This window comes from Schistocerca piceifrons, chromosome 2, assembly GCF_021461385.2.
Source record: "Schistocerca piceifrons isolate TAMUIC-IGC-003096 chromosome 2, iqSchPice1.1, whole genome shotgun sequence".
NCBI lineage: Eukaryota > Metazoa > Arthropoda > Insecta > Orthoptera > Acrididae > Schistocerca > Schistocerca piceifrons.
Genome location: NC_060139.1, coordinates 1005159449 through 1005183936, shown reverse-complemented (window position 1 = coordinate 1005183936; position 24488 = coordinate 1005159449). Strand labels below are relative to the sequence as shown.

Sequence of the window (24488 nt, the reverse complement as noted above, 5' to 3'; positions counted from 1 at the left end):
CTCAAAGTGAAATAATACTAGAATTTAGTTGGGTTTGGTTGTTTTTGGGGGGAGAGACCAAACTGCGAGGCCATCGGTCTCATCGGATTAGGGAAGGACGGGGTGGGAAGTCGGCCGTCCCCTTTCAAAGGAACCATCCCGGCATTTGCCTAGAGCGATTTAGGGAAATCACGGAAAACCAAAATCAGGATGGCCGGACGTGGGATTGAACCGTCGTCCTCCCGAAGTGTGCTAGTCACTGCGCAGTAGTATTTAGTATTAAGGGGTTAGGTGGTGAGTTCTTAGGATAGATTATTATATCTGTCGTCAGTTTGTTCAACACCAACAAGTTATTGTAGGAATGCATGATTTAATATTTGCGCAATTACAGCTTGTGTAATACAACCGCCTTAGGTAAGATTTGTTTTTTAGCGGCTATAAATAAATAAACAAGTAAAATGTGCTCCACCGATGGAGTCGAAACGTTGCATTTCTCCAAGAACGTCGTCCGACCACGTCACAATAGGAAGAAATATTTTAATACCTGTGCACTAAATTGTTACAGGTTAATCACTGAGACTTTGTGTCCCCTAAAAATGCAACAAAAATTACGTCACGTGTTACTTACTCTATGAATTATATAAAACTGCAAAGCAACAGAATTTAAGCTTAGCGGCAAACAAAACTATGTCTATAGCTTTTCCAGAGGTTCACAACCTTTAAGATGTTAATTCATGTTACAAAACAAACCATAGAACAAGTTATCAACTCCGTAATTTCACGAAGTGGATATAAAAAAATACGATTGAGAGATTCAGTATGATGTGTGGCTCCAGCAAGGAAAAGCTAATAAAAAAATACAGAAGGACACCATATTGAAAATTCGTAGGGTAACGGCAGTTTCCTGTGGACTGTACAGAAGTGAAAACTAGACTATAAGGTCTAGAAGACGTAGTTGACTGCAAGTAGTGAAGAAGAGATATCTGAAACAGTTCACGGAGTAAGTATACGAGATAGATTAAAAAAGAGACCATCCGGAAGAAGCAAGGTACTTACACCTTGAATGAAGTACAGAAAAGAAGGGAAAGAACGTGTAGATACAATGGGCGATGAACTTATGAAAGAAAAACTGCTACAGTACTTTGCTGAAGGAAGAAAAGACATTGTTCGACGCATTAGAAGATGGGCGGATCAAGATGATACAACGGGCCATCTTCTTTAATCCTCGAGGCAGAAAAGGAAACGATAAAGTAGTAGCTCCATTATAAATACACTGAGCTGACATGGGACACCTCCTAATTACGTGTAGGAGTTCCTTCTACCATCCGTAGGGCAGCAAATCGACGTCGCATGGACTGAAGAAATCTTTGGAAGTCCCCAGCAAAAGAATTGATCCATGTGGCCTCTATAGTCTCCATAATTGCAGAAGTTTTTTCCGGTGCTGGATTTTGTGCACGAATTGATACTCGATTATGTTGCGTAGATGTTTGACGGGATTCATGTCGGACGATGTTTATGGCCACATCATTCACTCGAAATGGCCGGAACATTCCTCAAACAAATGGCGAACAACTGTGTACTGGTGATATGGCGCACTTAGGTAAAAATTCTATTGGGAACATGAAGTCCATGAATGGGTGAAAGTTGTCTCCAAGTAGCCGAAAAGATAACCGCTACCAACCAAAGATCCTTAGAAATGGACCAGATGACCAAGATCATTCCATGTAAACATAGCCTACACCATTATGGAGCCACCACCGCCTTGCACAGTGCCTTGTTGACAACTTGAGTCCATGACTTCTTGGGGTCGGAACCTCACTCAAACTTACAATCAGCTCTTAATAACTGAAATAGGAACGTATCTGGCGAGACGACGGTTTTCCAGTCGTCTAAGGGCCAACCGATATGGCCACGAGCCCAGGAGAGGCGCTGCAGATGATGTCGTGCTGTTAGCGCGTCGGTCATCTGCTGCCATACCTCATTAACGCGAAATTTCGTCGCCCTGTACTAACGGGTAAGTTCATCGTGCGTCCCTCACTGATTTCCGCCGGTATTACATGCAGTGTTGCTTCTGTTAGCTCTGACAACTCTACGCATACGCCGCTGTTCTTGTTTGTTAAGTATTGTCTGTCATGAGACTTAATGCCTCAAATCTGGCACTCTCGTCGAGCTCTTGACACTACGGATCTCGGAATATTTAATTCATTAGCGATTTCCGAAATAGAATGTCAGGTGTCGTCTAGCTCCGCGTTCACAGTCTGTTAACCCCAACCGTGCGGCCAAAATAACGTCGGATACCGTTTCTCATAAATACCTGAGTACAAGTCAGTTTTGCCAAAGCACTGACGTTTTATACATTGCGTGGTGTCACAGCCAGACACCACACTTGCTAGCTGGTAGCTTTAAATCGGCCGCGGTCCATTAGTACATGTCGGACCCGCGTGTCGCCACTGTGTGATCGCAGACCGACCGCCACCACAAGGCAGGTCTCGAGATACGGACTAGCACTCGCCCCAGTTGTACGGACGACGTAGCTAGCGACTACACGGACGAAGCATCGCTCATTTGCCGAGCAGATAGTTAGAATAGCCTTCAGCTAAGTCCATGGCTACGACCTAGCAACGCGCCATTAGCAACATTGCATGTATCTATGGAGTCTCGCTTATATCATCAATAGCGATGTACCAAGGATGGAGTAAAGTTAAGTATTACAGAAGCTACGTTCTTTTCTTTACAGCATTCATTACGTATCCTGTTACAGACCTATCTCTTGCCTGCTAAACGCGTGCCTTTCGGCTACTTCCGCGGCGTGGCTGTCTTGCTACGCCACAACACATTGTGTCCGCGATACTACCGCCATCTGTATATGTGCGTATGGCTGCCCCATGACTTTTGTCACCTCACAGTGGAGAGGTTCCGCTGTGAGAATGGCGCCTGGGTTGGAGCGTACCTCTGTTCTTGAGGCAGACAGGCACCTCGGCCTCGGCGGAGGTGGACTTGGGGGCGTCCCGGGCCCTGTCCCGGTGGAACTGGAAGGAGATGTCGCGCAGCGGGTCGACCGACTTGGAGCGGCGCGGCAGCGAGGCGTGCAGACAGGCCTCGCCGTCCAGCTGGTCGAGCAGGCGCTGCTGCTGGTGTTTGCGGCTCGACAGCGCCGTCGTCAGGGGCAGCTCGAAGTCGCGCGCCGCCGTCGTGGTGGCGGCCGCCGCGGGCCGCACCAGCAGCAGCGACGAGCACGTCGACACCCCGGAGTCGCTCGAGCTCGACGAGTCGCGGTTGCCCGCCGCCTGCGCCAGGCTCGACGAGCGACGCACCCGGGGCGCCAGGCCCACCGCCGGCACCGCCACCGCTGCAATTAAAAATGTCAGACTGTAGCGACACGAATACCCTGATTGGCAACCACACAGCAGGATGCCTCGTATGGGGTCGATGTTTCCGCTATTTGAAGCTACAGCAAGCACAGGTTAGCAGCCATTATGACTAAAACTGTTTACGTCATTCGAGGGCTATTCGGAAAGGAAGATCCCAAAGTTCGCGAAATGGAAACGACAATGAAAATGTACGTTAAAAAATGACGTAACTCCTCCAGTCGTATTAAGGTGTTGATTTTATTGGCAACTAGTTTCGATGTTGTCACAACATCATCTTCAGGCCCTAAATGCAACACAACATGCATAAACAACCAATGCAACAACAGTAATTTATGAGTTATTATGCAAAACAATTCTACTATAGCCATATTACATAATGGATAATTTTAATGAAACTAATTACATTTTTGGTCATTTCCGTTAAAATGCCATCACTCTGGACATTAGCCATTTACGTGGTATCACTAAATACAAATGAAGCTGTATATGCACAATCGTTTTATTATAGGTCAATATCAGCTATTAAAAAATGGGAGTACCGGTATATAACAGCTTAAGCGACATGCAGTTATTCTAATGGATCATAATACAGGCGTGGAACATTGTAAATTATAATTTTTTATTTATTTTTTTAAATAATGGACTATAAAAAGGAGAACATACGCATTTCCAATCAGACATATGTTAGGTAAATTTCATTGTTTACTAGTAGTGAACGGTGGGCAAGGCAGACTAGAGTTACGTTTGCAAACTTCTGTACTGTAGTCATACTAAGGTAACAGTGGCATAATTTACTTAGAAAGAAATGATAAGGGACCAAATAAATATTGTGAAACCAACTTGATACAAGGCAGTCAAAAGTGTAAAATACAAAGTAATCAATATAAAAAACTATTCATTCCAATAAAAGTATAAGTTAACGATACTGAAATAGTTTCTATGTCGGTGTCTCATCGAAGGCTATGACCAAGGTTAAATTAATCAATTCCAGTACGTTTAGATGGTCAAAAGCACGATCCGGTACATGACAATGCTCTAAATAGAAGCAATCTAGCTAATGTCAGTTGAAATAAACGGTCATATATGTAACCTATTTGTTGTTCCTCTAATAAATACACACGAACACAGCCACTCACAAAATACATGATGTGTAACTCATGTATCAAGTATGTGATCTCGTCGAGTGTCAATTCGAGTAAATTACGATCAATGATGCGCTTAATCTCTACTTACTATGGGCAAATAGTGTACTGGACCAATCAGTACTAACATTGGGATTCATTCATTTTACTTATCTTTACAATTCAGTTCATGTATAGAATTGGTAGTTAAAGCATATCTGCTACACACTGATTTACAAGAAACGAGCATGAAAGTTGAAAGCACAATTATTTTGACTATAAGACCAATTTACTGATTAAGACAAACTGACTATAATAACGGGAGGTGATAATGTACCAAGTACAAAGTCTGTCTAAGGAAGGTAAGTTACTCATAGAAATGACAACATATTGAACTCTATACTAGGTATGAGCTGATATAAACACGTGAACTACTATCATATAATCAGTATTAAACAGCAGAATCTCTACAAGCAAGTTGACATTGAATCTACAAAGGAAGCTAAGTCATACTAAAAGTGATGTAACAGTAACACGCGGTAAACGGACGGAGAAACGGTCGTGCTTCGATATTATGACGTGTAGGACGTCTAAGTAGACAACATTTTACAAGTAACTCACCATACTTGTGGATAGCGATCATAAGTGGCTAACACTAGTTAGTCGGTGGTGAGATGGGCCTATTCCATGCGGAAGGAATGTAGTGACTAGTATGAAATCAAAACTAGTCGTTCACAGATCGTAACTAAGATAACTTCAGCACCAAGGATACGGAATAGTGGAAATGTTTCACTTGCAGTATCGAGAACCAGACTATTCGACGCATACATACACTCATTTTGATTATGGATATAGCATTGCACAGTGTCTTTAACATGCGTATTGATCGCGTCACGTCGCTGTTTTCAGTTCTGAATACGTAAAGATGCCTAGAATAATAGTCCCCCCTGAGAGGTTTCGCCTGATTTCATGCAACTCTATTTAATGTAACTGTCATGCATTTCGTTTTTCATGACAATTCTCGGTCGCACACAGCAGGGGCAATGGGGACGTCCCAGCAGCGTTCTAAATGAGGTGTTTGATGAATCACCATACAGCCCGGAATTGAATCTCTCGGATGTTCATCTCTGCTCACATGAATCTCTGGCTCTGAAGACAGCATTGTCACACAGGCAACAAACTGGCGACCAACGTAGAGAAGTCGTGGAAAGCACAGGCCTCTGGCTTCTATGACGAGGGTGTGGTATATCGATACTATCCCACAGCGTATCAGCAAATAGCAAGTTTCCATCTGCCGCCCATAGTGATCGCGTGAGATCTGCGGACCCAATGTAATACACCCGCTGAGCCACGCTTTCAGCAGCTCTGGACAACGAGCGCCCTCTGCCGCCACGATATAGAGCGCCTGGCGGCAAACACACGCCCACTCCCACTTGGAGCCTCATCGCGATGACACACTCATTCTTGTAGTAGTACAGCGAGTCTCGTCTGTAACGTTCGATAGCTTGATTCTGTTTCTTGTCGCTTATTTGTAATGAGCCTCCGTAATGTTGGAGAAATACAAGAAATACAACGACAGTTGACGCATCACTCTGTAGCCCACCAGTGCTTACCATTGTGTACGAAGTACGCAACAGAGTGTATCGGAAAGTTGGTATAATGCTACGATAGATGTCTAACCCGGAGCGGCAACTATATAGAGAAGTATGTGGAAGGTGTAGTAAACTCTTGCAAAAACATTTTTTTTTTAAATCATCACTCTGGATTCCATATTGTGACTGATCCGACATTACTTTACGAACAGCCCTCGTAGTTAAAGAGGACTTTGATAACCAAATTTTGTAGTTGATGCTTTCTCAGAACGAGCAAGGCCAATATACACCACTGCAGAGACGAACAAGGCCTGTAAAGGGTAGGAGAATGAAGCCCTTTAACACAACTATTGCTTGGTCCAGCAAGGGAAGTGCGAAAGGAGGTGGCTACAGCGTACCTAAGAAAATCGGAAGAAATGGTTCAAATGGCTCTGAGCACTATGGAACTTCAAGGGTCATCAGTCCCCTAGAACTTGGAACTACTTAAACCTAACTAACCTAAGGACATCACACACATCCATACCCGAGGCAGGATTCGAACCTGCGGCCGTAGCGGTCGCGCGGTTCCAGACTGTACCTAGAAGCGCTTGGCCACTCCGGCCGGCAAAATCGGAAGAATCAGCGAAATATACGTCACGCGCTCTGATCCGTCGCCATACTGTCTGGATGCAACAAAATATTACTGGACACGTTGGAGAGGCCCATCTAGTACCGAACATTCCACAGTGACATTTTCAATCTGCAGAGCGGTGTGCGCTGATATGAAACTCCCTGGCAGATTAAAACTGTTTGTCGGTTAGAGGCTCGGGATCGACTTACACTTTCGCGGAAAAATGCTCTACCAATGCTTTTTCCGCTTATCGCCAGCGGTCATTTCACCATTTTTTTTTTTTTTGTGAATTTGATTGCTCAGCAGCCTACACAGGTTTTTCCAGAATCGTTTAGAAAACAAATGGTGAAAAAAAGTTTTTGGTTTGATGTGGACGCGGAACTGCTACGTTTAACTTCACAACTTACAGCTCACGGATATTTTTCCCCCCTTATGCGGCAGGAAGGAACGGACACAGTCAGGCTGGGTGAACACAAGATGGGCAGGGGTCGAGTCCCGGGGCCTAGCCTCGACATCTCCCTCCCGTCGGTCACTGTGTTGCTCTCACACATGACTCTGGGCCTTTTTATTTTTTTATTTTTTGTTAATTAATTTCTTTTCTTTTTTTGTTGAAACCTTGCGACTTGCTACTCAAAAAAGAATGAAGCTAGATCAGACTTAATTCCTCATTTCCAGTCATGGGCTACAACCATTTTTGTTTGTTTTTTATTAATTAAACGGAAAAACAGGACAATCAGGGCCACAGGAAGGAAATAAACTGTCCAACAACACGCCTTGAATAGGTATCTTGACGAAAATTCCAAGAGGGACGGTTAACACAACACCTTTTTTCCTGCGTTTACCAAAAACAAAGTAACAAGAACAGAACGTACGAACTGGATAGGGAGTACACACTTTATTCATTCCTTAACAATTAAATACCAAATACAGCACATTCGCAAAAATATAGCGATAGCCTGCCGTTCTTTGCTGTGTCCAATATTACAGTAACCATATACTTGTGAAAGGCACAAGCTTCTAGGTCATACCAGCTCTCCACCACGTTATTACGTACATAATACCGGACAAACAACATACTTGTATTATTCGTTTTGAGAAAGAAGGTTGAATCGGGATGCAGGAGAATTTCACTGGAAATTGCCGTTTGTGTCGTTCTGGCAAGGAAGGTCAATTGCCGGCGGAGACAACTCCATCGTCTGTGTCCACAGGTGTCCAACTGATGACATAATGTATCCGTTTTTTCATGGCAACGACTACTTCGGCATATCTCACGAAGGCCAGTGCGAAAAAGTCGAAAGTTGTTGGGGAGAAGATTATGAACGACTTGGTACCATGATTACGCCATTTCCATCGGCAAAATGCGTAGGCTTACATTGGACCAAACATCTTTCCAATCTCTCTCGCGACAGGGACTCATCAGAGGAAGAGCCATTTTGAAACGTCCAGCGACATAACAGCATTTTGAAGGGAGAAGTGGGCATGAGAAACAATATCAACTGACAAACAACTGACATCAATAAAAAATTTCCCAATATTATTATTTATCCCACCAACGTCTTCCGGAGGGGTTAAGCTCGCAGGTCGAAGAGAGTGAAGGAGGTGAGGTGTAAGTGACTGGGGGACGCGAAGAAACATTAAAACAGTGCGACGAAGAAATAAAGCAGAAGCCTTGGCCCGAACATCAGGGAGGCCCAGAGCTACCACCAGCTGGCTTTTACCATAACTTCATAGCGCACACAGTAAACAGAATTTCACCAGATATACTTGTCCGATAATCGTTGAAACTTCCGAGACACCGTCGCCCCAATGGGAATAATTTTGGCAACAAAACAGGGTTTGGTGAAGACGTAAGTTTCCAAGGTCCGAACCTTATGAAGTAACGAGAGGGAGTGACGTTCGTTTTCAAGGATCGCTCCTTCAATCCTGTCCAGGACGGACTTCCAGTTCAACGCAGCTATCTTCATCGGACAACGACGAATAATACCACCGAACGATCGATGGCGGGCGACCGCGTCAAACTCCGCAAATTGATAACCGACACTTCCGGTCGTAAACCTGCGTACGGACGAAAGATGAACCTTGCTCCCAATAACGACCAGCCTCCGAATCGAGCAACTATGGACCTCAATAAAGGTTCCAGAAATAGCACGAATAGCGAATTAGATACGGGACTCCCATGCAGGATACCTCGACACTCCTCTATGCGTGGAGAGGGGGCGGGAAGGGGGGGGGGGAGTAAGACGACAATTCACGTCAATAGACGCCTGAATACTAGTAATCAGAGACATGAATATCCGTTGTGTAGCATCAGTAAAACAAACAGTCGTCAGCACTAGCAACAGAAAATCACGACTAACTCGGTCAAACACACAATTAAAATCAAAAAGTAAAGCGTCGGAAACAGCAACAGGGAAGTAATTGAGATGAGATCGCGATATTTAGCAACTGGAGACTGTAGAGTGTAGCCCGGGAGACAGTTTTGATAACGCGCGATAGTGTCAGCAAGCATATCAGACAAATGACTATTTAAAGCGCGCGCTACGATTTTATAATCTAAATTTAATAGCTTCATCGTTGGGACCTGATCCACGGACAGACATCCCGTCCTTTTCGAATTAAAACAAATTTTTCGACCTTAAGCGAGGGTGGAGGGTATACCCCTTGACTTCATTCATCATAGATCTTATCGTATCTCCAATCAGAAAAAAAAATTCTTTGGGAAACCCATCCAAACACGGAGATTTGAGGGAAGCAGAGCGAAATACAATATCAGTTACCTTGTCAAGGTGGAAAGCTACCAAAAACTTCTCATGGAGAGCTGTCGTGACAACACTATCAAGACGAGAAGTAAAATTAGCAATAGGTATTCCGTCTGATGCCACTAATAACGGGAAGAGTCACGCATTATATCAGCTTGCGACGACCACTCACGGTCACCTATAGAACGAATGATAGTGAGACAAGTCCTTTGAGATCGTGTTAGAGGCCGAATTAGATGAAAAGAGACGACAATTCATACTGGACAAGGAACTCAAACGAAGACCATCTAACTGTAGTTCTTTTGAGTTGCAGGGGTGTCATCTTCACGCAATGAACTTCCACAACTCTTAAACTGACGTCTCGATTATTGTCATAAGGCCCACGAAAGACAGCATAGTAAAATTCCTGAATCCTCCACATTCAGTCACTTTACCAGCTCTAAAACTGCAGTACAAAGCCGAGGTTTGGCAATGACAGCCCATACTTGGGAATAGCTTGCCCGCGCCCACACGGCAGCGATGACATCATGCAGATAGGGGTTCACCAGGTGTAAGATATTTAGATTCCAGGCAGAGCAAGAATAATGTACCCTCTGCGGGATGCGGTTAAGAGTCATTGAAACAGCACACTGGTAAGTGAAGCTGGAATGATTTACAGAAGTTGTCTACACAGGGAAGCAGACAAATAAAAAAGATCTAGTCGACTACTAGAAGTAGCCGTGAAATACGTTAAACACGCTAACGTGGGATGATATCTGCAGATCCAAGCATCCTGTAGACTTACCGACGCCAGCATGTCATTACGTTCACGACAGTAGTTGTAACTGGTAGTGTGATACACAGGACGTAGGTCGCAATAAAAATCTCTGCCCATGAAAATGTTTTCGAGGAGTCTGACGAAGTAAATAAATGACATCTTCCTTGTAGAAGCGCTAGCGGTCATTTGTAGGACCGGATCCAGACGGAGCATAAGGAAAACTCAAGGTGAGATTGTAAACACGACGCTTTGCACCCCGACCGTGGTCCTGTGTTTCAAAGTCCGTCAACGGAATAGCGCCCCTAAAAAGCACGGCCGTGCCGGTAGAACTGGGTGCTCTATTTCAGTGACGGACTTTGAAACAGTAAAAAGCAAAGAACACCCATAGTGCCAAAACACTTGCAACCACAGAACGTCAACTTGAGAATCATAAATAAACTGTCGTAGCGTAGCAAGCCATAATGGAGAGATTATCATGTTAACCATTTAGGGTAGAAACGTACACGCCTGCATTAGCTAACACATTTAAGGGATGAAAGTAGAGTAGAAAATATTTTACGCATCACGTCCCGCTCTCCACGCACCGGCAGACAGCGGATTAGAATCCTCTCCACCAGAAGGTACAGATTCCATGCTATATTTTTTACGGCCCGACGCTGTACGCTCACGTTGAAAACGGTGTTTCAAATCACTTCGTGACAACATAATCTCTTGACCCACAAGGGTGGGGGCTCATCAAGCTCCGCTGCGGTACGGGAAGGGACGTCCTCACTCCATTCAACGGAAAGCTAGACTCGCAACCGGGAGAGATGAATATCATGAAGTAAAGGAGAGACCGGCAACGCTGCGTCTAAAGCTTTCTGCGTCTTCTGAGTACCCCTAAGAGAATACACAGTGACCTATTTCCTAATCAGATCAGATTAAGGAATGGATGGCATTGGACAAGAACATTGTAAAGGCAAAAGATCAGACGATGTCTTCGTTAACTCCTCTGAAACAAACGTTCCTATGGCTAAAGGAGAGGACGAAGATGCAACATCAACAGAATCGGCCCCCTCATCTCTGGCGAAACCAGAAGCGCAATTAACGTCAGTATGGAAAGCATCACCACTGGAAGAAGCACCCTGCAAAATCACCACCTTCTCAGCGAGGCGAGATTATGGAGGGTGACTTCAAAATCTTTATCATCCAGAGTCCGCCGGCATTTAAACTATGTTACCGGTGCAGTCGCCGTAATGGCAGATTGCGAAGACACTAATTTAGCTAATGTCAAAGGACGACGTTTTTATTAGGCGACTTTAAAACCGTAACACGGAGCGGACAACTGGATGTTAGGTGGCCATTTTTATTACAACGGAAGAAAGTTCCTCCTTGCCCTGCACACGTAACATAAATCCGGTACCCACAAACATTGAGTTGTGAAGTAATATTCCTTTGAACAGACTTCTATTGTTCGGATACCACTGTAATTTACAAGCGATATTGGGCAGACCAGCGTTCTCGCACGAAATGCCGAGCGACTTCGTAAGTAAGCAACTCCTGCATAAGAAATGAATTGTCCACTTCGGTTGAGAGATTGTAAACTCTAAACGGAATATACTCGATCGCCGCATTTGAAAGATGGACTGGATTAATGGAACCATTACGACGTTTAAAAACCACCTGAGAACCAACTCGAGAGAGAAGCCGGTCTACCTGCAAGGGATCTTGAAACTTCACAAAAAATTAAATCAATCTAGAATCAAAATAAGCAGTATCTAACTGATCAGACGTAACGCGGATCGCATCAACCAACCAATCGTCAGCTTCTAGAGAGCCTTGTTGCACATGACGCGTACTCTTTGTCAAAACTGAAACGAACGAACATCGAAGGAATATTCTTGGGAGTCTTGACACACATCATGACGCGGGCATGGAACGCCGCCACCAGAGAACAAACCAACAATCCGGCCGAAAGCACACACAAGACTGACTACCCAAAGAATCGACACACGCTTCGCTGCCATACAGGCGGAAGTAACAACAACCTCCTTGGCCGACGTGCAAGGCGGACCTGCAACTGGGCTACCCAAGCACTTGTTACGACCCGTCCTCCAGGGGTGGTAATCGTTCAAATTTCGCAGGAGAACAACTATGAAGTTTGGAAGGTAGGAGACGAGTTACTGGCGGAAGTACACCAGTGAAGACGAGTCGCGAGTCGTGCGTGGATAGCAGTCTGTAGAGCACTTGCCAGCGAATTGGAGGTACCGATTTCGAGTCTCGTCCGTTACACAGTTTCAATCTGCCAGGAAATTTTGTTACATTCTGTTAGTAATAAACTGTTTGTGTGTCATCTCAGACTACACTAGATAGAAATAGTGAAGCTGCACGAGACAGTACGCTATTTGACACTTCTCCAACGGTAAATGACCCTAACTTTATCATATGGAATCGTAGTAAAGCATTAGTAGTAGCCTGGGTATTGGTAGCGCAATTTTTAGTAGTAGCTGCTGAAGAAAAAGCAAGGTGGTGGTAGTAGCAATTGGAAGTTTTATGTAATTGCAATAGTTATATTGTTTGTTACTGTAGCAGCAGTAGTATAGTCTGTTGTAATGGCACTTAGTATGTATCAAGATAACAGTAAAAGTAGCCAAGATCATTTCAAACAATGAAAAACTGTGGCTCTTTCTCTTTAGTAGTAAAGGACAATTCGACTGATGAGGAAACAGACGCCGCAAAAAATGGTTCAAATGGCTCTGAGCACTATGGGACTCAACAGCTGTGGTCATAAGTCCCCTAGAACTTAGAACTACTTAAACCTAACTAACCTAAGGACATCACACACATCCATGCCCGAGGCAGGATTCGAACCTGCGATCGTAGCAGTCGCGCGGTTCCTGACTGAGCGCCTAGAACCGCCAGACCACCGCGGCCGGCCAGATGCCGCAGGTAGAGCAGAACATAGGTAGTCATATAAATGTTAAAATGATAGTTGTATACTGAAATAAAGATAAGCGAAAAATACTGTAATAGACACTCTAAAATTAATTCAAAGTTAGTATAAGTAAAGATGAAATGACATAAAAATAATTGGATCTACGTAAAAGTTCATATACCTGTGAATCTCTATGAGAAGCTCCAGTGTAGTCGCAAGAAAATGGACCATGAAAAAATAATAAATAAAAAAATAAAGTTGATGTGCATTGCTCTTTGTGAAAATTGAAACGTCTAGAAAGTTAGTTCCCAGTCCAAGCTTGGACCAGAGCAGCGATAATAAGTGATTGAGACTGCAGCGAGATGCTGCATACATAGTCCCAGGAACGCGCTCTTTTATGTTACGTCTCGCAAATTCGTTGGAGAAGCATCAAACTGAATGGGAACGTGGAATCAAGTGTCGGTATACCTCGACGAGACCAAAGTGCGTGGTATCAGCATCTGACAGTTGAGAAAGGGCAGAACAAATTGTCTCCGGCAGTGCGACTTCTACACAACACGCTGATACGACAGTGACGTGTGTGTGGAACTAGGTGATAGAAGATGGAGTACATAGTGATAAGAGGGTACTATAACACACACTGTTACCAGAGAGCTCGATAACTGCCATCTTGTCGACACAACACCTCCGTCCGCATATTTGGCTCGATGTTGAGAAACTGCAATGGATTTGGACATGTTGGCGTCGAAAGTTCGACGGCGCCTGCAAAGGGCTGGAGTTATGGCACTCATACCATTGCGTCAGCTTCCACTGACCGGAAACCAGCAACGCTTCAAATTATAACGCTGCCACTGCCGTTCTTAAAGGCAAGATTTGATTGTTCTGGATGAGGCCAGCTTCAATTCATACTACGGTGGTTGCAGCGTACATGTTAGATGATGTCGTGGTGAACACAGTCCAGCAACTGCAAAGTGGAGCGACATAGCGGACAGATGCCAAATGTGATGGTTTGAGGCGTCATGAGCTATTATATGCAGCCACACCTCCAACGTAATGGTGGGCAATATTAATACAAGATGCTCCATTAGAGAGGTTTCGAAAACTGAAGCACTGTCCCCCAACCCCCCCCCCCCCCCCTCCCCAACCCTCTGTAGGCAACTTCATACGCCATACTGCAATAGGACAACGTCTGACCACTTCTAACAAGAAGTATACAAGCCTTCTACGAGGAGCGATGAGTACCATTGCTCCCATGGCCCGCACGTTCCCTGGGATGTCTACCATCAAACATATCTCGGATACGATCGGTCGGTAACGTATTCAAAAAATGGTTCAAATGGCTCTGAGCACTATGGGACTTAACTTCTGAGGTCATCAGTCCCCTTTCGGTCGGTAACGTATTCAAAAAATGGTTCAAATGGCTCCGAGCACTATGGGACTTAACTTCTGAGGTCATCAGTCCCCTAGAACTTAGAACTACTGAAACCTAAGGACATCCATGCCCGAGGCAGGATTCGAACCTGCGACCGTAGCGGTCGCGCGGTTCCAGACTGTAGCGCCTAGAACCGCTTGGCCACTCAGGCCGGCGGTAACGTATCCCCTCTGGGCCTCCTGCAGCCACTAACGACGCCTTCTGGACGCGCCTACAAAACGTGTGACACTGTGTTCCCCAGAAGCACATCCTGGCCCTCTCAGATTCCATACTACGTGTTTGAAGGTAACGATTGCATCACGTGCTAGTTTAAGACCAATTGGACTCTCACGGTCAACGTGCATGTACAGTCACGTAATTCCAATCATTTGTCTACTTTCATAACCAATCTGTGCACCAAATTTCAATGTAATCAGAAGTCTTCTTTCCGGAGTAGCGCCGCGCGTGGTAGCCGCGTGGTCTTGGGCTCCTTGCCACGGTTCGCGCGTATCCCCCCCCCCCCCCCCCAGTAGGAGGTTTGAGTCCTCCCTCGTTTGTGGGTACGTGTGTGTTGTTCTTAGCGTAAATTAGTCTAAGTTACATTAAGTATTGTGTAAGCCTAGGGTCCTATGACCTCAGTAGTTTGGTCCCATAGGAACTTACCATCACCCGGTGTAACAGTTTTCACGAACAGTAATGTATTTAACGACATAGTTTTCAAAACAGCAAATGACGTGAGTGAGTAAAATAACATAGCGACAGCATTGCGCACATTTGACGGAGCATTGGTCACAGGTCAGGAGACGTTTCTTCATTGAGAAATAAAGTGAAAGCAGGGACACTACGTTCTCTTCTGAAGACTTAATTTTGTTTATACACGGTCCAGTAATGTTAATGTGACCACCACTCATGTTGGACGTCAACGTGCAATAACCAATGAAGGACGCGAGGTGGCAGCTCTAGCAGTGCAGGGTATATAAAGTGTGTCCCGGGGACGCAGGAAAAGTGCTGTCGTTGTGGTAATGCGGAAACGGAGTGATTTATCTGGCGTGAAAAGGAGTATAGTCATTTGCTTGAGCGCCAAATATGGAAGCATTTCCAACACAGCTAAGTTTGTAAACTGTTCACGTGCAGTTGCGTTTAAAGAATGCAGTGCATGGCAAAATAACGTTTTCCGAACAACTGTCGTGCAGCACAGGCCACAGATGACAGGGGTGAGCGACGGCTGTGGAGATGTGTACAGGTGAGTAGAAGTCCAGCTGTTGGGCATTTGACCCTCGACGTGAATCAAGGGGCTACCCGCACTGTCTCGACAACGAACGTTCAGCGAACGTGCTGCCCATGGACCTCCGCAGCAGGCGTCTGGTTCATACACCCAAGCTGACTGTTGTGCATCGGCAACGAAGGCTGGAATTTGCACGCCAATACTGGACAACCGCTGAGTGGTGACAGGTGGTGTTCTCAGATGAGTCACGTTTTATGCCCCATCGCACAGATTGACGTTGGCATGTATGGCGTGAAACGCCTGAAAGCAGAGGCGTCCAGGCTGGAGGAGGGAGCTTTATGATCTCGGGAATATTTTCGTCGCATTCCCTGAGTGATCTCATCATTCTGCAAGACACAACAGTTCAACACACGCATGCATCTATACTAGGTTGCCATGTCCCACCCTACATGCTGTTTCATTCTCCTCGCTACGATGGTGTCCACCAGCAGGACAATGCAATATATTACATACCCTCAATATATTACATACGTGCGTATTTCGAAGAGCACTAGGATAAGTTTACCATATTATCCCGACCACCAAACGCCCTGGATTTAAAGCCAATTAAGAATCTGTAAGAGAACTTCGATTAGGCTGTAAGTGCCATAGGTCCTCAATCGAGGAACTTAGCTGGCCAAGGCACTGGAGTTAGCTTGGTTCCAAATCCCTGTTCGTGCCTACCATGATCTCACTGGTCTCTTTCTACACTTCTCGAAACGGTCTGCGCTGTACACGGTGGTTTCTCCGGCTTTTCGCAGGTGGTCACATTGATGTTACTTGACAGCGTATATTTATTCATATACTACAGTTCTGTATAATGATTCCTTATTGGACTGCATCACACCTCTTTTATTCCCATCACAAAGTTAACTGAGGATGAAAATTAATCACAAAGGAAACTGTGTTTGTGGATGGTAGGGAAAATGTGATTTAGACGTTAGGAATTATAGTATTACATTTTGTTCCTCTTTAAAAAGTCTAGCTGAAACTGTACCTACGAACTAAAATAGTATGAAAGATCCTAAAGATAACAATGAACAACTCCTAAGTGTTACCTGAAGGTTAAATAAATACACTTATCATCCAGAACATTACGACCACCTACCCAACAGCCGATATGTCCACACCTTTGGCACGGATAACAGCGGCGACGCGTCTTGGTGTGCAAGCAGTGATGCCTTGCTAGGTTGCTGCATGGGCTTGGTGCCACATCTACACACACACACAAGTAACTTAACTCATGTAAATTCCGGGGAGGAGGGTCATGAGCTCTGACGCGAGGTTCAGCCACATCCCAGACGTATTCGATCAGGTTCAGATCTGGTAACTTTGGGGACCACCACATCAATTGGGACTTGCTACGCTACTCTGATCCTCAGGCCACTGAATAATACTCCTGGCTTTATGACATGGTGCCTTATCTACCCGAAAAATGCCACTGCCGTCGGGAAAGAAGATCGTCATTAACGGATGTACGTGGTATGCCAGCAGTTTACGACAAACCCTGGGCCGTCATGTGCATCGCACGAGCTCTACTGGACCAATGACTGCCCACTTGGATGATCCACACAGCACAATGGAGACGCCGCTAGCTTGTCTCCCTGCCGCAGTACAGGCGTCAAGGAACTGTTCCCATGGAAGACGACGGTTTCATCAGACCACGCAACATTCTGTCACTGCGCAATCGTCCAGTGCCGATGATCACCCCTGTCGCAGTTGCCGATGTCGTGGTGTTAACACTGGCACGTGCATGGGTCATCGGCTGCGGAGGCCTATCATTAGGAGTGTTCGATGCACTGTGTGTTCACACACACTTGTACTCTGGTCTGTATTGAAGTCTGTTGTTAGCTCTGCCACAGTTCACCGCCTGTCATGTTTTACCAGTCTTCCCAGCCTAAGACATTCAACATTCGTAATGAGGAGCGGCTGCCCGACCCCACGATGTCTGGACGTGTTTTCACCTCGCTTTCGCCATTTGTTGAAGACACGCATCACAGCTCTCCTCTTACACCCGACAAGTTGTGCCGCTTCCGATATACTCGTGCCGAGGCTCCAGGCTATCACAATCTCCCTCGGTCAGTTCTACACCCGAACAGCACTCTCACTGATACAAAATGCATCGTGCGTGTGTCTGACTAGCAGAGGAAGAACGGAGGGATCAACAAAACAAGTATTCTGCCATCACTATATTCAATTGAATTTCATCCTCTTCACATTGTCCTGCATCTACAGCGTAATTGCAATGACTTCGAAAATTGGTCACAATTTTCCGGAAGCGATGCGGCTTATATCTAGGCAAAATTTTGTTTAAGGGACAAGCGTCGTTTACGAACCATGGGCAAAACAATCTTCGCAATATGCATAATCATCATTGGAAAATGCACGCTGACTGTAAGAAATAGATAAGAAACGCTCTTAGTCTATCAACGTTTGTCTGTTTTCAAGACCCCGCATCACTGGTCCCTGATTTATTGATGTGAATAGCAGTATGCTCAAGTATCTAGAGTTCCTAAGACATGCTGCTGCCGCAGTTATTGGAAGACATCGCACTGGACATACGGCAATCAACGTGATATCAACATGACGGATTTTCCTCCCATTCCACACATGTAACTACAGACACTGCCAAAAGACCTACGGAAAGCACTGGAAAGGCCGTTCAGGATATTCTGCACATTCCAAAATTCAACTGTTCTATATTTTTATCTATGGCGAAAATAGAAACCATAAGTCTATAAGGGAACACCGCTGACATCCGAAGGCAGGAAATGCCTTGTAACACAGGCGTGGGTTGCCGTTAACTCCAGGTGAAATTCAACATGTAGTATTTTTTTCTCCAGAATCACTTTCTATCGTGTAGAAGAGTGCAAGGTAAACCTGTTCTAGCACTTGGTATGACAGCCGCGATAGTAAACACACGAACCGTATCTGAATTGCGTGCTTGTTTATATTTGGCATAGTAGGCGGGCGTTTGTGGAACCTCTTGTCCTGACGGCGGTGCAAAGGTTTTGCGCAGTTGTTGTCTTGATACTATTTGATCAAGACCCATAAATGTTATGTCGCTGAATTTCTGTTAGAAGCTTCTTTAAAACTCCACAGAAAGAAGTATGTAATTCTACCAGGAAACGAAACGAAGTCGTCGTCGTAATTAGGCAACTGTCAATTACAAAAAATTCTTGCAAATTGTCCGCTATAACTTGGTAAAAACCGTATGTACAGGGTGTTCAAAAACAAGTATCTAATACTTTTAGAGGTGGTAGTACTCAGTACCCATCAAAACAAGAAAAATAAGTCCAATGAGCATGCTTCCGGGAACGCATACTTTCCGAGGTAAACACATGTTTATAGGAAGGACAGCGTCACGCTTGATTGCAGATACTAGCACAGCAGTAGCACTGGCGCTGCTTTAAATGTGTCGACAGAGTATCATGACATCTTACTCACTGCCTATCATTAGGTGGTCTGCAGTCAGTTGTGTCCTTCGAGTCGTGTTGTAAGCTACGATAGTCGTGTTTGTGTGACTTAATGTACAGCACTGTCAATCCTTCGTGCGTATCATGGTGTTTTACCTACTTCCAATCCCGTATTCTCTTGTGTATTTACTGTTATTTCGCTGTTTGTACGTACAAATAACGTAATGCTTTTACATTTTCTCTCTTCCAGCACTTGTTAGCAATGGCAGCCCACTACTCGAGAAGTGAAATGGCAGATATGATATTCTGCTATGCTTTAGTAAATGGAAGCAGCCTGCGAACCTATGCCCTCTACGCTGGAAAACATCCACAGTGCACAGTGTCCTCTGATAAGCTGTTTGGCAGACTTTTCCATCGTCTTAGGGACACACGTACTCTCGCATCTTCTAAGACTTTCAGTGGATGACCCCGCACATTCCAGTCGCCTCACACGGAGGAGGGTGTGTTACGTTCGGTGGAAGAAACCGCTGGAGCCAGTGTGCGATGATTAGCAGCAGCAGAAGGCGTGACTCACACTCTTACCTTTGGATACTTAACGGTTAGTTGCTGTACCCGCATCATCTACAGCGGTGTCAGGGCCTGAGACCACAGGAGAATCATACAGACGGCAATGGTTGTTGCTCCACTGCTCACATCCAATATTTTAGTTTCCTAAGAGGCAGTGTTCACAAGAGACAGCGTTTTGAATTTCCATAACCAACAAGTATGGTCGAATGTAAATCCCCAAGCAATTCAGGAAGGACGGCATCGGGGATTCTCAGTCAACGTATGAGCAGGCGTACTTGGTGATAGATTAATAGGGCAGTACGTGCTACCACAAAGGTGAACTTGTGAGCATTATCTGGACTTCCTCATTAATGTATAGCCTACCTTGCTGGAGGCTGTGCCACTGCAGCAGCCAATACAAACGTGGTTCACACATGCGTCACAATGGGCGCGAATATCTGAAGCAGACGTTTCAGGACTTCAGGACCTCTGGATGGGTCGGGAGAACCCCCAAACCTCGTTCCCCAGACCTCAATCCCCTATCCTTTTGGTTAGAAGGACACTTGAAGGAAATGGTCTACGCCACGCCATTCAACGATGTGCGGACACTACTTGGTCTCGTCTTCAGTGCGTGCCAGCAAGTGCAAACAGCTGGATATACTTCAGAGAGTGCGTCATTCCTTAGAGCCGGACGGCAAAGCGGTGCATTGTAATGAACTGATGCCACCTAGAACACCTACTTTAAACACTTGTTTGTCACATAAGGTATGCATTTCTGGACTCATGTTTACTGGAATTTTCTCATAAAGTATGCATTTCTGGACCGATGTTTGTTAGCCTGACTTTTTTGTTTTGATAAGTACTCCCACCTCTCAAAGTATTCGACACTGTCATTTGAGCACCCTGTATTTGGGCGTGGCCTGTCTTAGCCGCCTCAACTTTTATATACAGGCTGGTCAGAAACAGCCTGGAAAATCTGCAACAGCCTAACAAGCCTGGAAAGCTTGTAAATGTGTTGCAGCGTAGTTTGTGCTGCCAAATATCTATTGAGAAAAAAGAATTTGATACTTGGTACTGAGTTAATTAGCATCGACGTTAGTCAATTAGGACGTTGTGCGTGCAAATTGAAGTGGCCCGCGTAGATTATAGCGCTCGGGTTCGATCCTTTCTACCGCCACATGTCCAATTTTTTATCGCTCTCTTGTTCGGTTTTAGGAAACCAAACGGTGAACAATTATGGAGACACGGTCTGTGGCGTTCACTTGAATTTGCGCTCGCAACGGCTTGACTGGCTAACTTCAATCTTATTAACTCAGAAAGACAAAAACTTAACGATTTTTTTCTTAACAATTATTCGTCAGCGTAGCCTACCTTGCAACATCCTTACAAGCTTCTCAGACTGTTTCTGGCCACACTGTACATTCACAGCTCATAAAATAGAATGGTGAAATTCTGCACTCTTGTCTCACGCCCTCCCCTCTCCCCTCTCCCAATTTTTGTATAGGCTACTTAAGGTGTTTATTAGATGGACTGGGACCCTCTTTTTTAATACTGCTCCACTATTTGTCTCTAATATCTTTATCAAAGACATCTTCCAAAAAAACGTATACTAAGTGGATTTCTCGCGTAAATTTTATATGTTTTAGAATGACCTGTTTCATCACACATACTTTGCCTTCGATTTACTTCTGCAGAAACTCATATTTATCACAATGAAACCGTAAGCCTTGTATGTTACATTTAGTAAGTTAATCCCTCTGTAATTCTGGCAGTTATTTCTATGCCCTCTGTTGCGATGATCTTGATATGACACTTCTTTTCCAACACATAAGGAATATATTCGACAGTCTCAGATGGAGAGAAATGCAACTGTATTTTAGGAGTTGCTCACCATGCCTGTAACTTTCTTGTTTTTCAAGGCCTTCATATCCTCCGACATCTCTTCTATGCATAAATCGTCCATACGTCGCGAATCAGCATATCTCATTTCTCTATTTTCACTCCGTCCATCTGTATTTTAAAGGGGTTTTTGTTTCGACACACCGCCTCTGTTCAACGTTCTTTATCTGTACTGTTTCTCTGTCTGCTTCTCTAGTTATTTTCAGCGTCAAATGGGCTAGTGCTTCTCTTCCATGTATAGTATCTTCAATTACACTTTGAAACCGATCTCTGTTTAGCAATGGCCCCTACTGTTTGTAAATGTGATTATTTTCTACTTCCGGGTTTTAAAATAATAGAGATAAGATTTATGTTTGAGCTTTAGTGTCAATGCAAGATCTGGTGCCCAGATTTTGAGGCCCCTTGTACGTCGTATGTCTTTCCTCTTAGCCAGTGCTTCACCAGCAGTCTTCGTTATTGCATTTCTTGTATTTTCCATTGTTGCACAATACCTTCTACCGCTTCTGTTTGCTGCAGGTTCCTGTTTGGTCTTCCCCGGCACAGGTCTCTGACACCGTCTACGTTGAGCAAAAATTCTTTATAAACTTCATCATTTGTCGTTTCCTCGGTAGCTTTTGTAGTCTACTACTTTTTGGTCATCTCTTCAGATATTACAATAAAATTATCCGAGTCTACGTAGTGTCTAAAGTAAACACAAGCTGGAGGAAGTAGTAAGAGATCCCAAGGTCTACTACTACTTCCCTCCATCCCCTCCCCCCCCCCCCTAATGCTGGGTTGGAATAGGCCCGAGGTATTCCTGCCTGTTGTCAGAGGCAACTAAAAGGACTATATAACGTTTTGACCTTTCTGTGATAGTCCTCTGCAGCCTTCGACCTCCATTTTACAAGAGTTTTCCGAAGAGAGAGCCAACTAGGGAGGGGCTACTTACGTGGCGCATCATGTCCATCGTACGCTGATATGTTTAGCATCCTTTGACGTCATTGATATGCATCTCTGCTCATTCTCCAGCCGCTGGGTGAGAACATCTTCCTGGTTGTGCTTTCGTCCATCCACGCGCCGACGATCACAATGGACTTGTTTGCACAAAAAACTGAGACTTCATCGACAGGAAAGATTTCCCAACAGTCTTTGTACATATAGGTACTGGGGTAAATAAGGTTCGATTCTATCTTTAGCCTGCGTTCCTCCCATGGTGTAGCCAAGGAGCGGAACGCTTTGGGGTCATAATGCCTTGCATCGAATTGAGACCTTGAACGCTTAGAAACTGCTGGTGTTTAACCACTAGCAAGAGATGACATAGTCTGCTTCATTGCGGATCATCCGCCCTGATCCCACCCACTACAACCAGGGCCCTTCTGCTACGTGGCAGGATTGCCATTGCCGAGAATCCCCGAAGTAGACAGGCATCTACTCCTTGGCATACGTGGGGAGTTAATGGCGCAGGCATCTGCAGAGCTGTGTAGTCATGGGCTACAACCAACAGAGTATATGGCGACCCCACCACACCGGACTAGCTAGTGTACTGGAGCACCCTGTTGGTTGCAGCCCCATATGCCAAGAAAGATGCCCATGTGCCTGGGGCATTGGGACTTCCGGCAATGGCCCTCATGCCAGGTGGACTTTGGCGATGCTAGGTGGCACGCATGTGTGGAAGTCCTCCATAGAGGCCTCCCACACGGACCATGTGGTCCTCTGCCAGCTCTGCATCGGCCTGCTTGGCTGACCCACGGCTACCTCCTCCACCGTGACGATCCAGCCAAGTGTCGATGTGGCATCCGGTTGATGGTGGCCCACATTTTGTTGCACTGTCCTGCTTTGGCTGTCCTGCGACAGAATCTTCAGTTACCGGACTTGTTACCGTTAGTTTTAGCTGACACACCGCATCGGCTGATTTGGTTTTACGCTTTAAACGTGAGGGTGGGTTTTATCATTCCATTTAAGTTTTAGAACCTGTCCCTTGTGCGTCTGTGTTCTCTACCCTAGTACTTTTAGGCTGGAGGTTTTCATGTGTTGTCCATTGAAATGTTTGTTGCCCTTCTGTAGTTCTTGTGGTTTTACTTTTGTCAAGGTTTTGTGCAGTAAACTAACTTTATTTCATACTTTCCCTCGTGGACTTGTTTTATACGAACAAGGGACCGATGACCAAGCAGTTTGGTCCCTCCCCCCCCCCCCCAGTCTTAAACCAACCAACCTACCATCCTACTACTCCCTCTACTTGGTCGCTTGTCAACTAGCTTAGCGCCCGTTGCTTTGCTCGCATAAACTGTATGTTTTTATTTAACACAATTTTTATGTTGTTCACAAATTGCAACAGCTTCTATGTTTTTCACGCCAATTAAGGCCATATAAGCTTGCTCTTTTCCGAATGTACTCCTGAGCATAACGCGATTCCGTTAGCTGGAGTCCACAGCTCTTTTTTATCATGCCTTTTGGATCCTTGTTACGATATTTCCATGGCAGCCTTCAACCCTTAACAATTATTTCTTAATGTCTAATCGAGAAATGAGATATCAGTTTTCATAAATCGAACATTAAACTTTTTTTAACGTAAGAAAATATTTTCTTAAAAAATTTCATCCTCTATTGCAACTCTGTTACGGACTAAATTTCCAGAAACACTGGAAGTCAAATACCAAATGCCATAAATGAAACCTTAAAAATCTTTTCGTGGGTATTCAGTAATTATTTACTTTCAAAAAAGTTTTCACCCACTATTTCACCCCCTTAGTGCCTGAATTTCCAAAAATGCTGAAACACGTGTTTTTATTTTCTGACTGAGATAACAAATACCAGTTTTCATAGTTCTTGCTCCAAAATTCCCTTAACAGCGACATACTTTCAAAAAGCAT

The 24488-nt window shown here is 44.8% G+C and overlaps 1 protein-coding gene across 1 annotated transcript in view; it reads right to left on the bottom strand.

Annotated features, from left to right (window-relative positions):
- LOC124776052 overlaps positions 1-24488 on the bottom strand; it is a 403057-nt gene that overhangs the window by 15239 nt on the left and 363330 nt on the right. The window contains exon 13 of the mRNA XM_047250895.1: positions 2930-3328. Within this exon, the coding sequence (XP_047106851.1) occupies positions 2930-3328 (399 nt within the window). The remainder of the gene's footprint in view (positions 1-2929; positions 3329-24488) is intronic.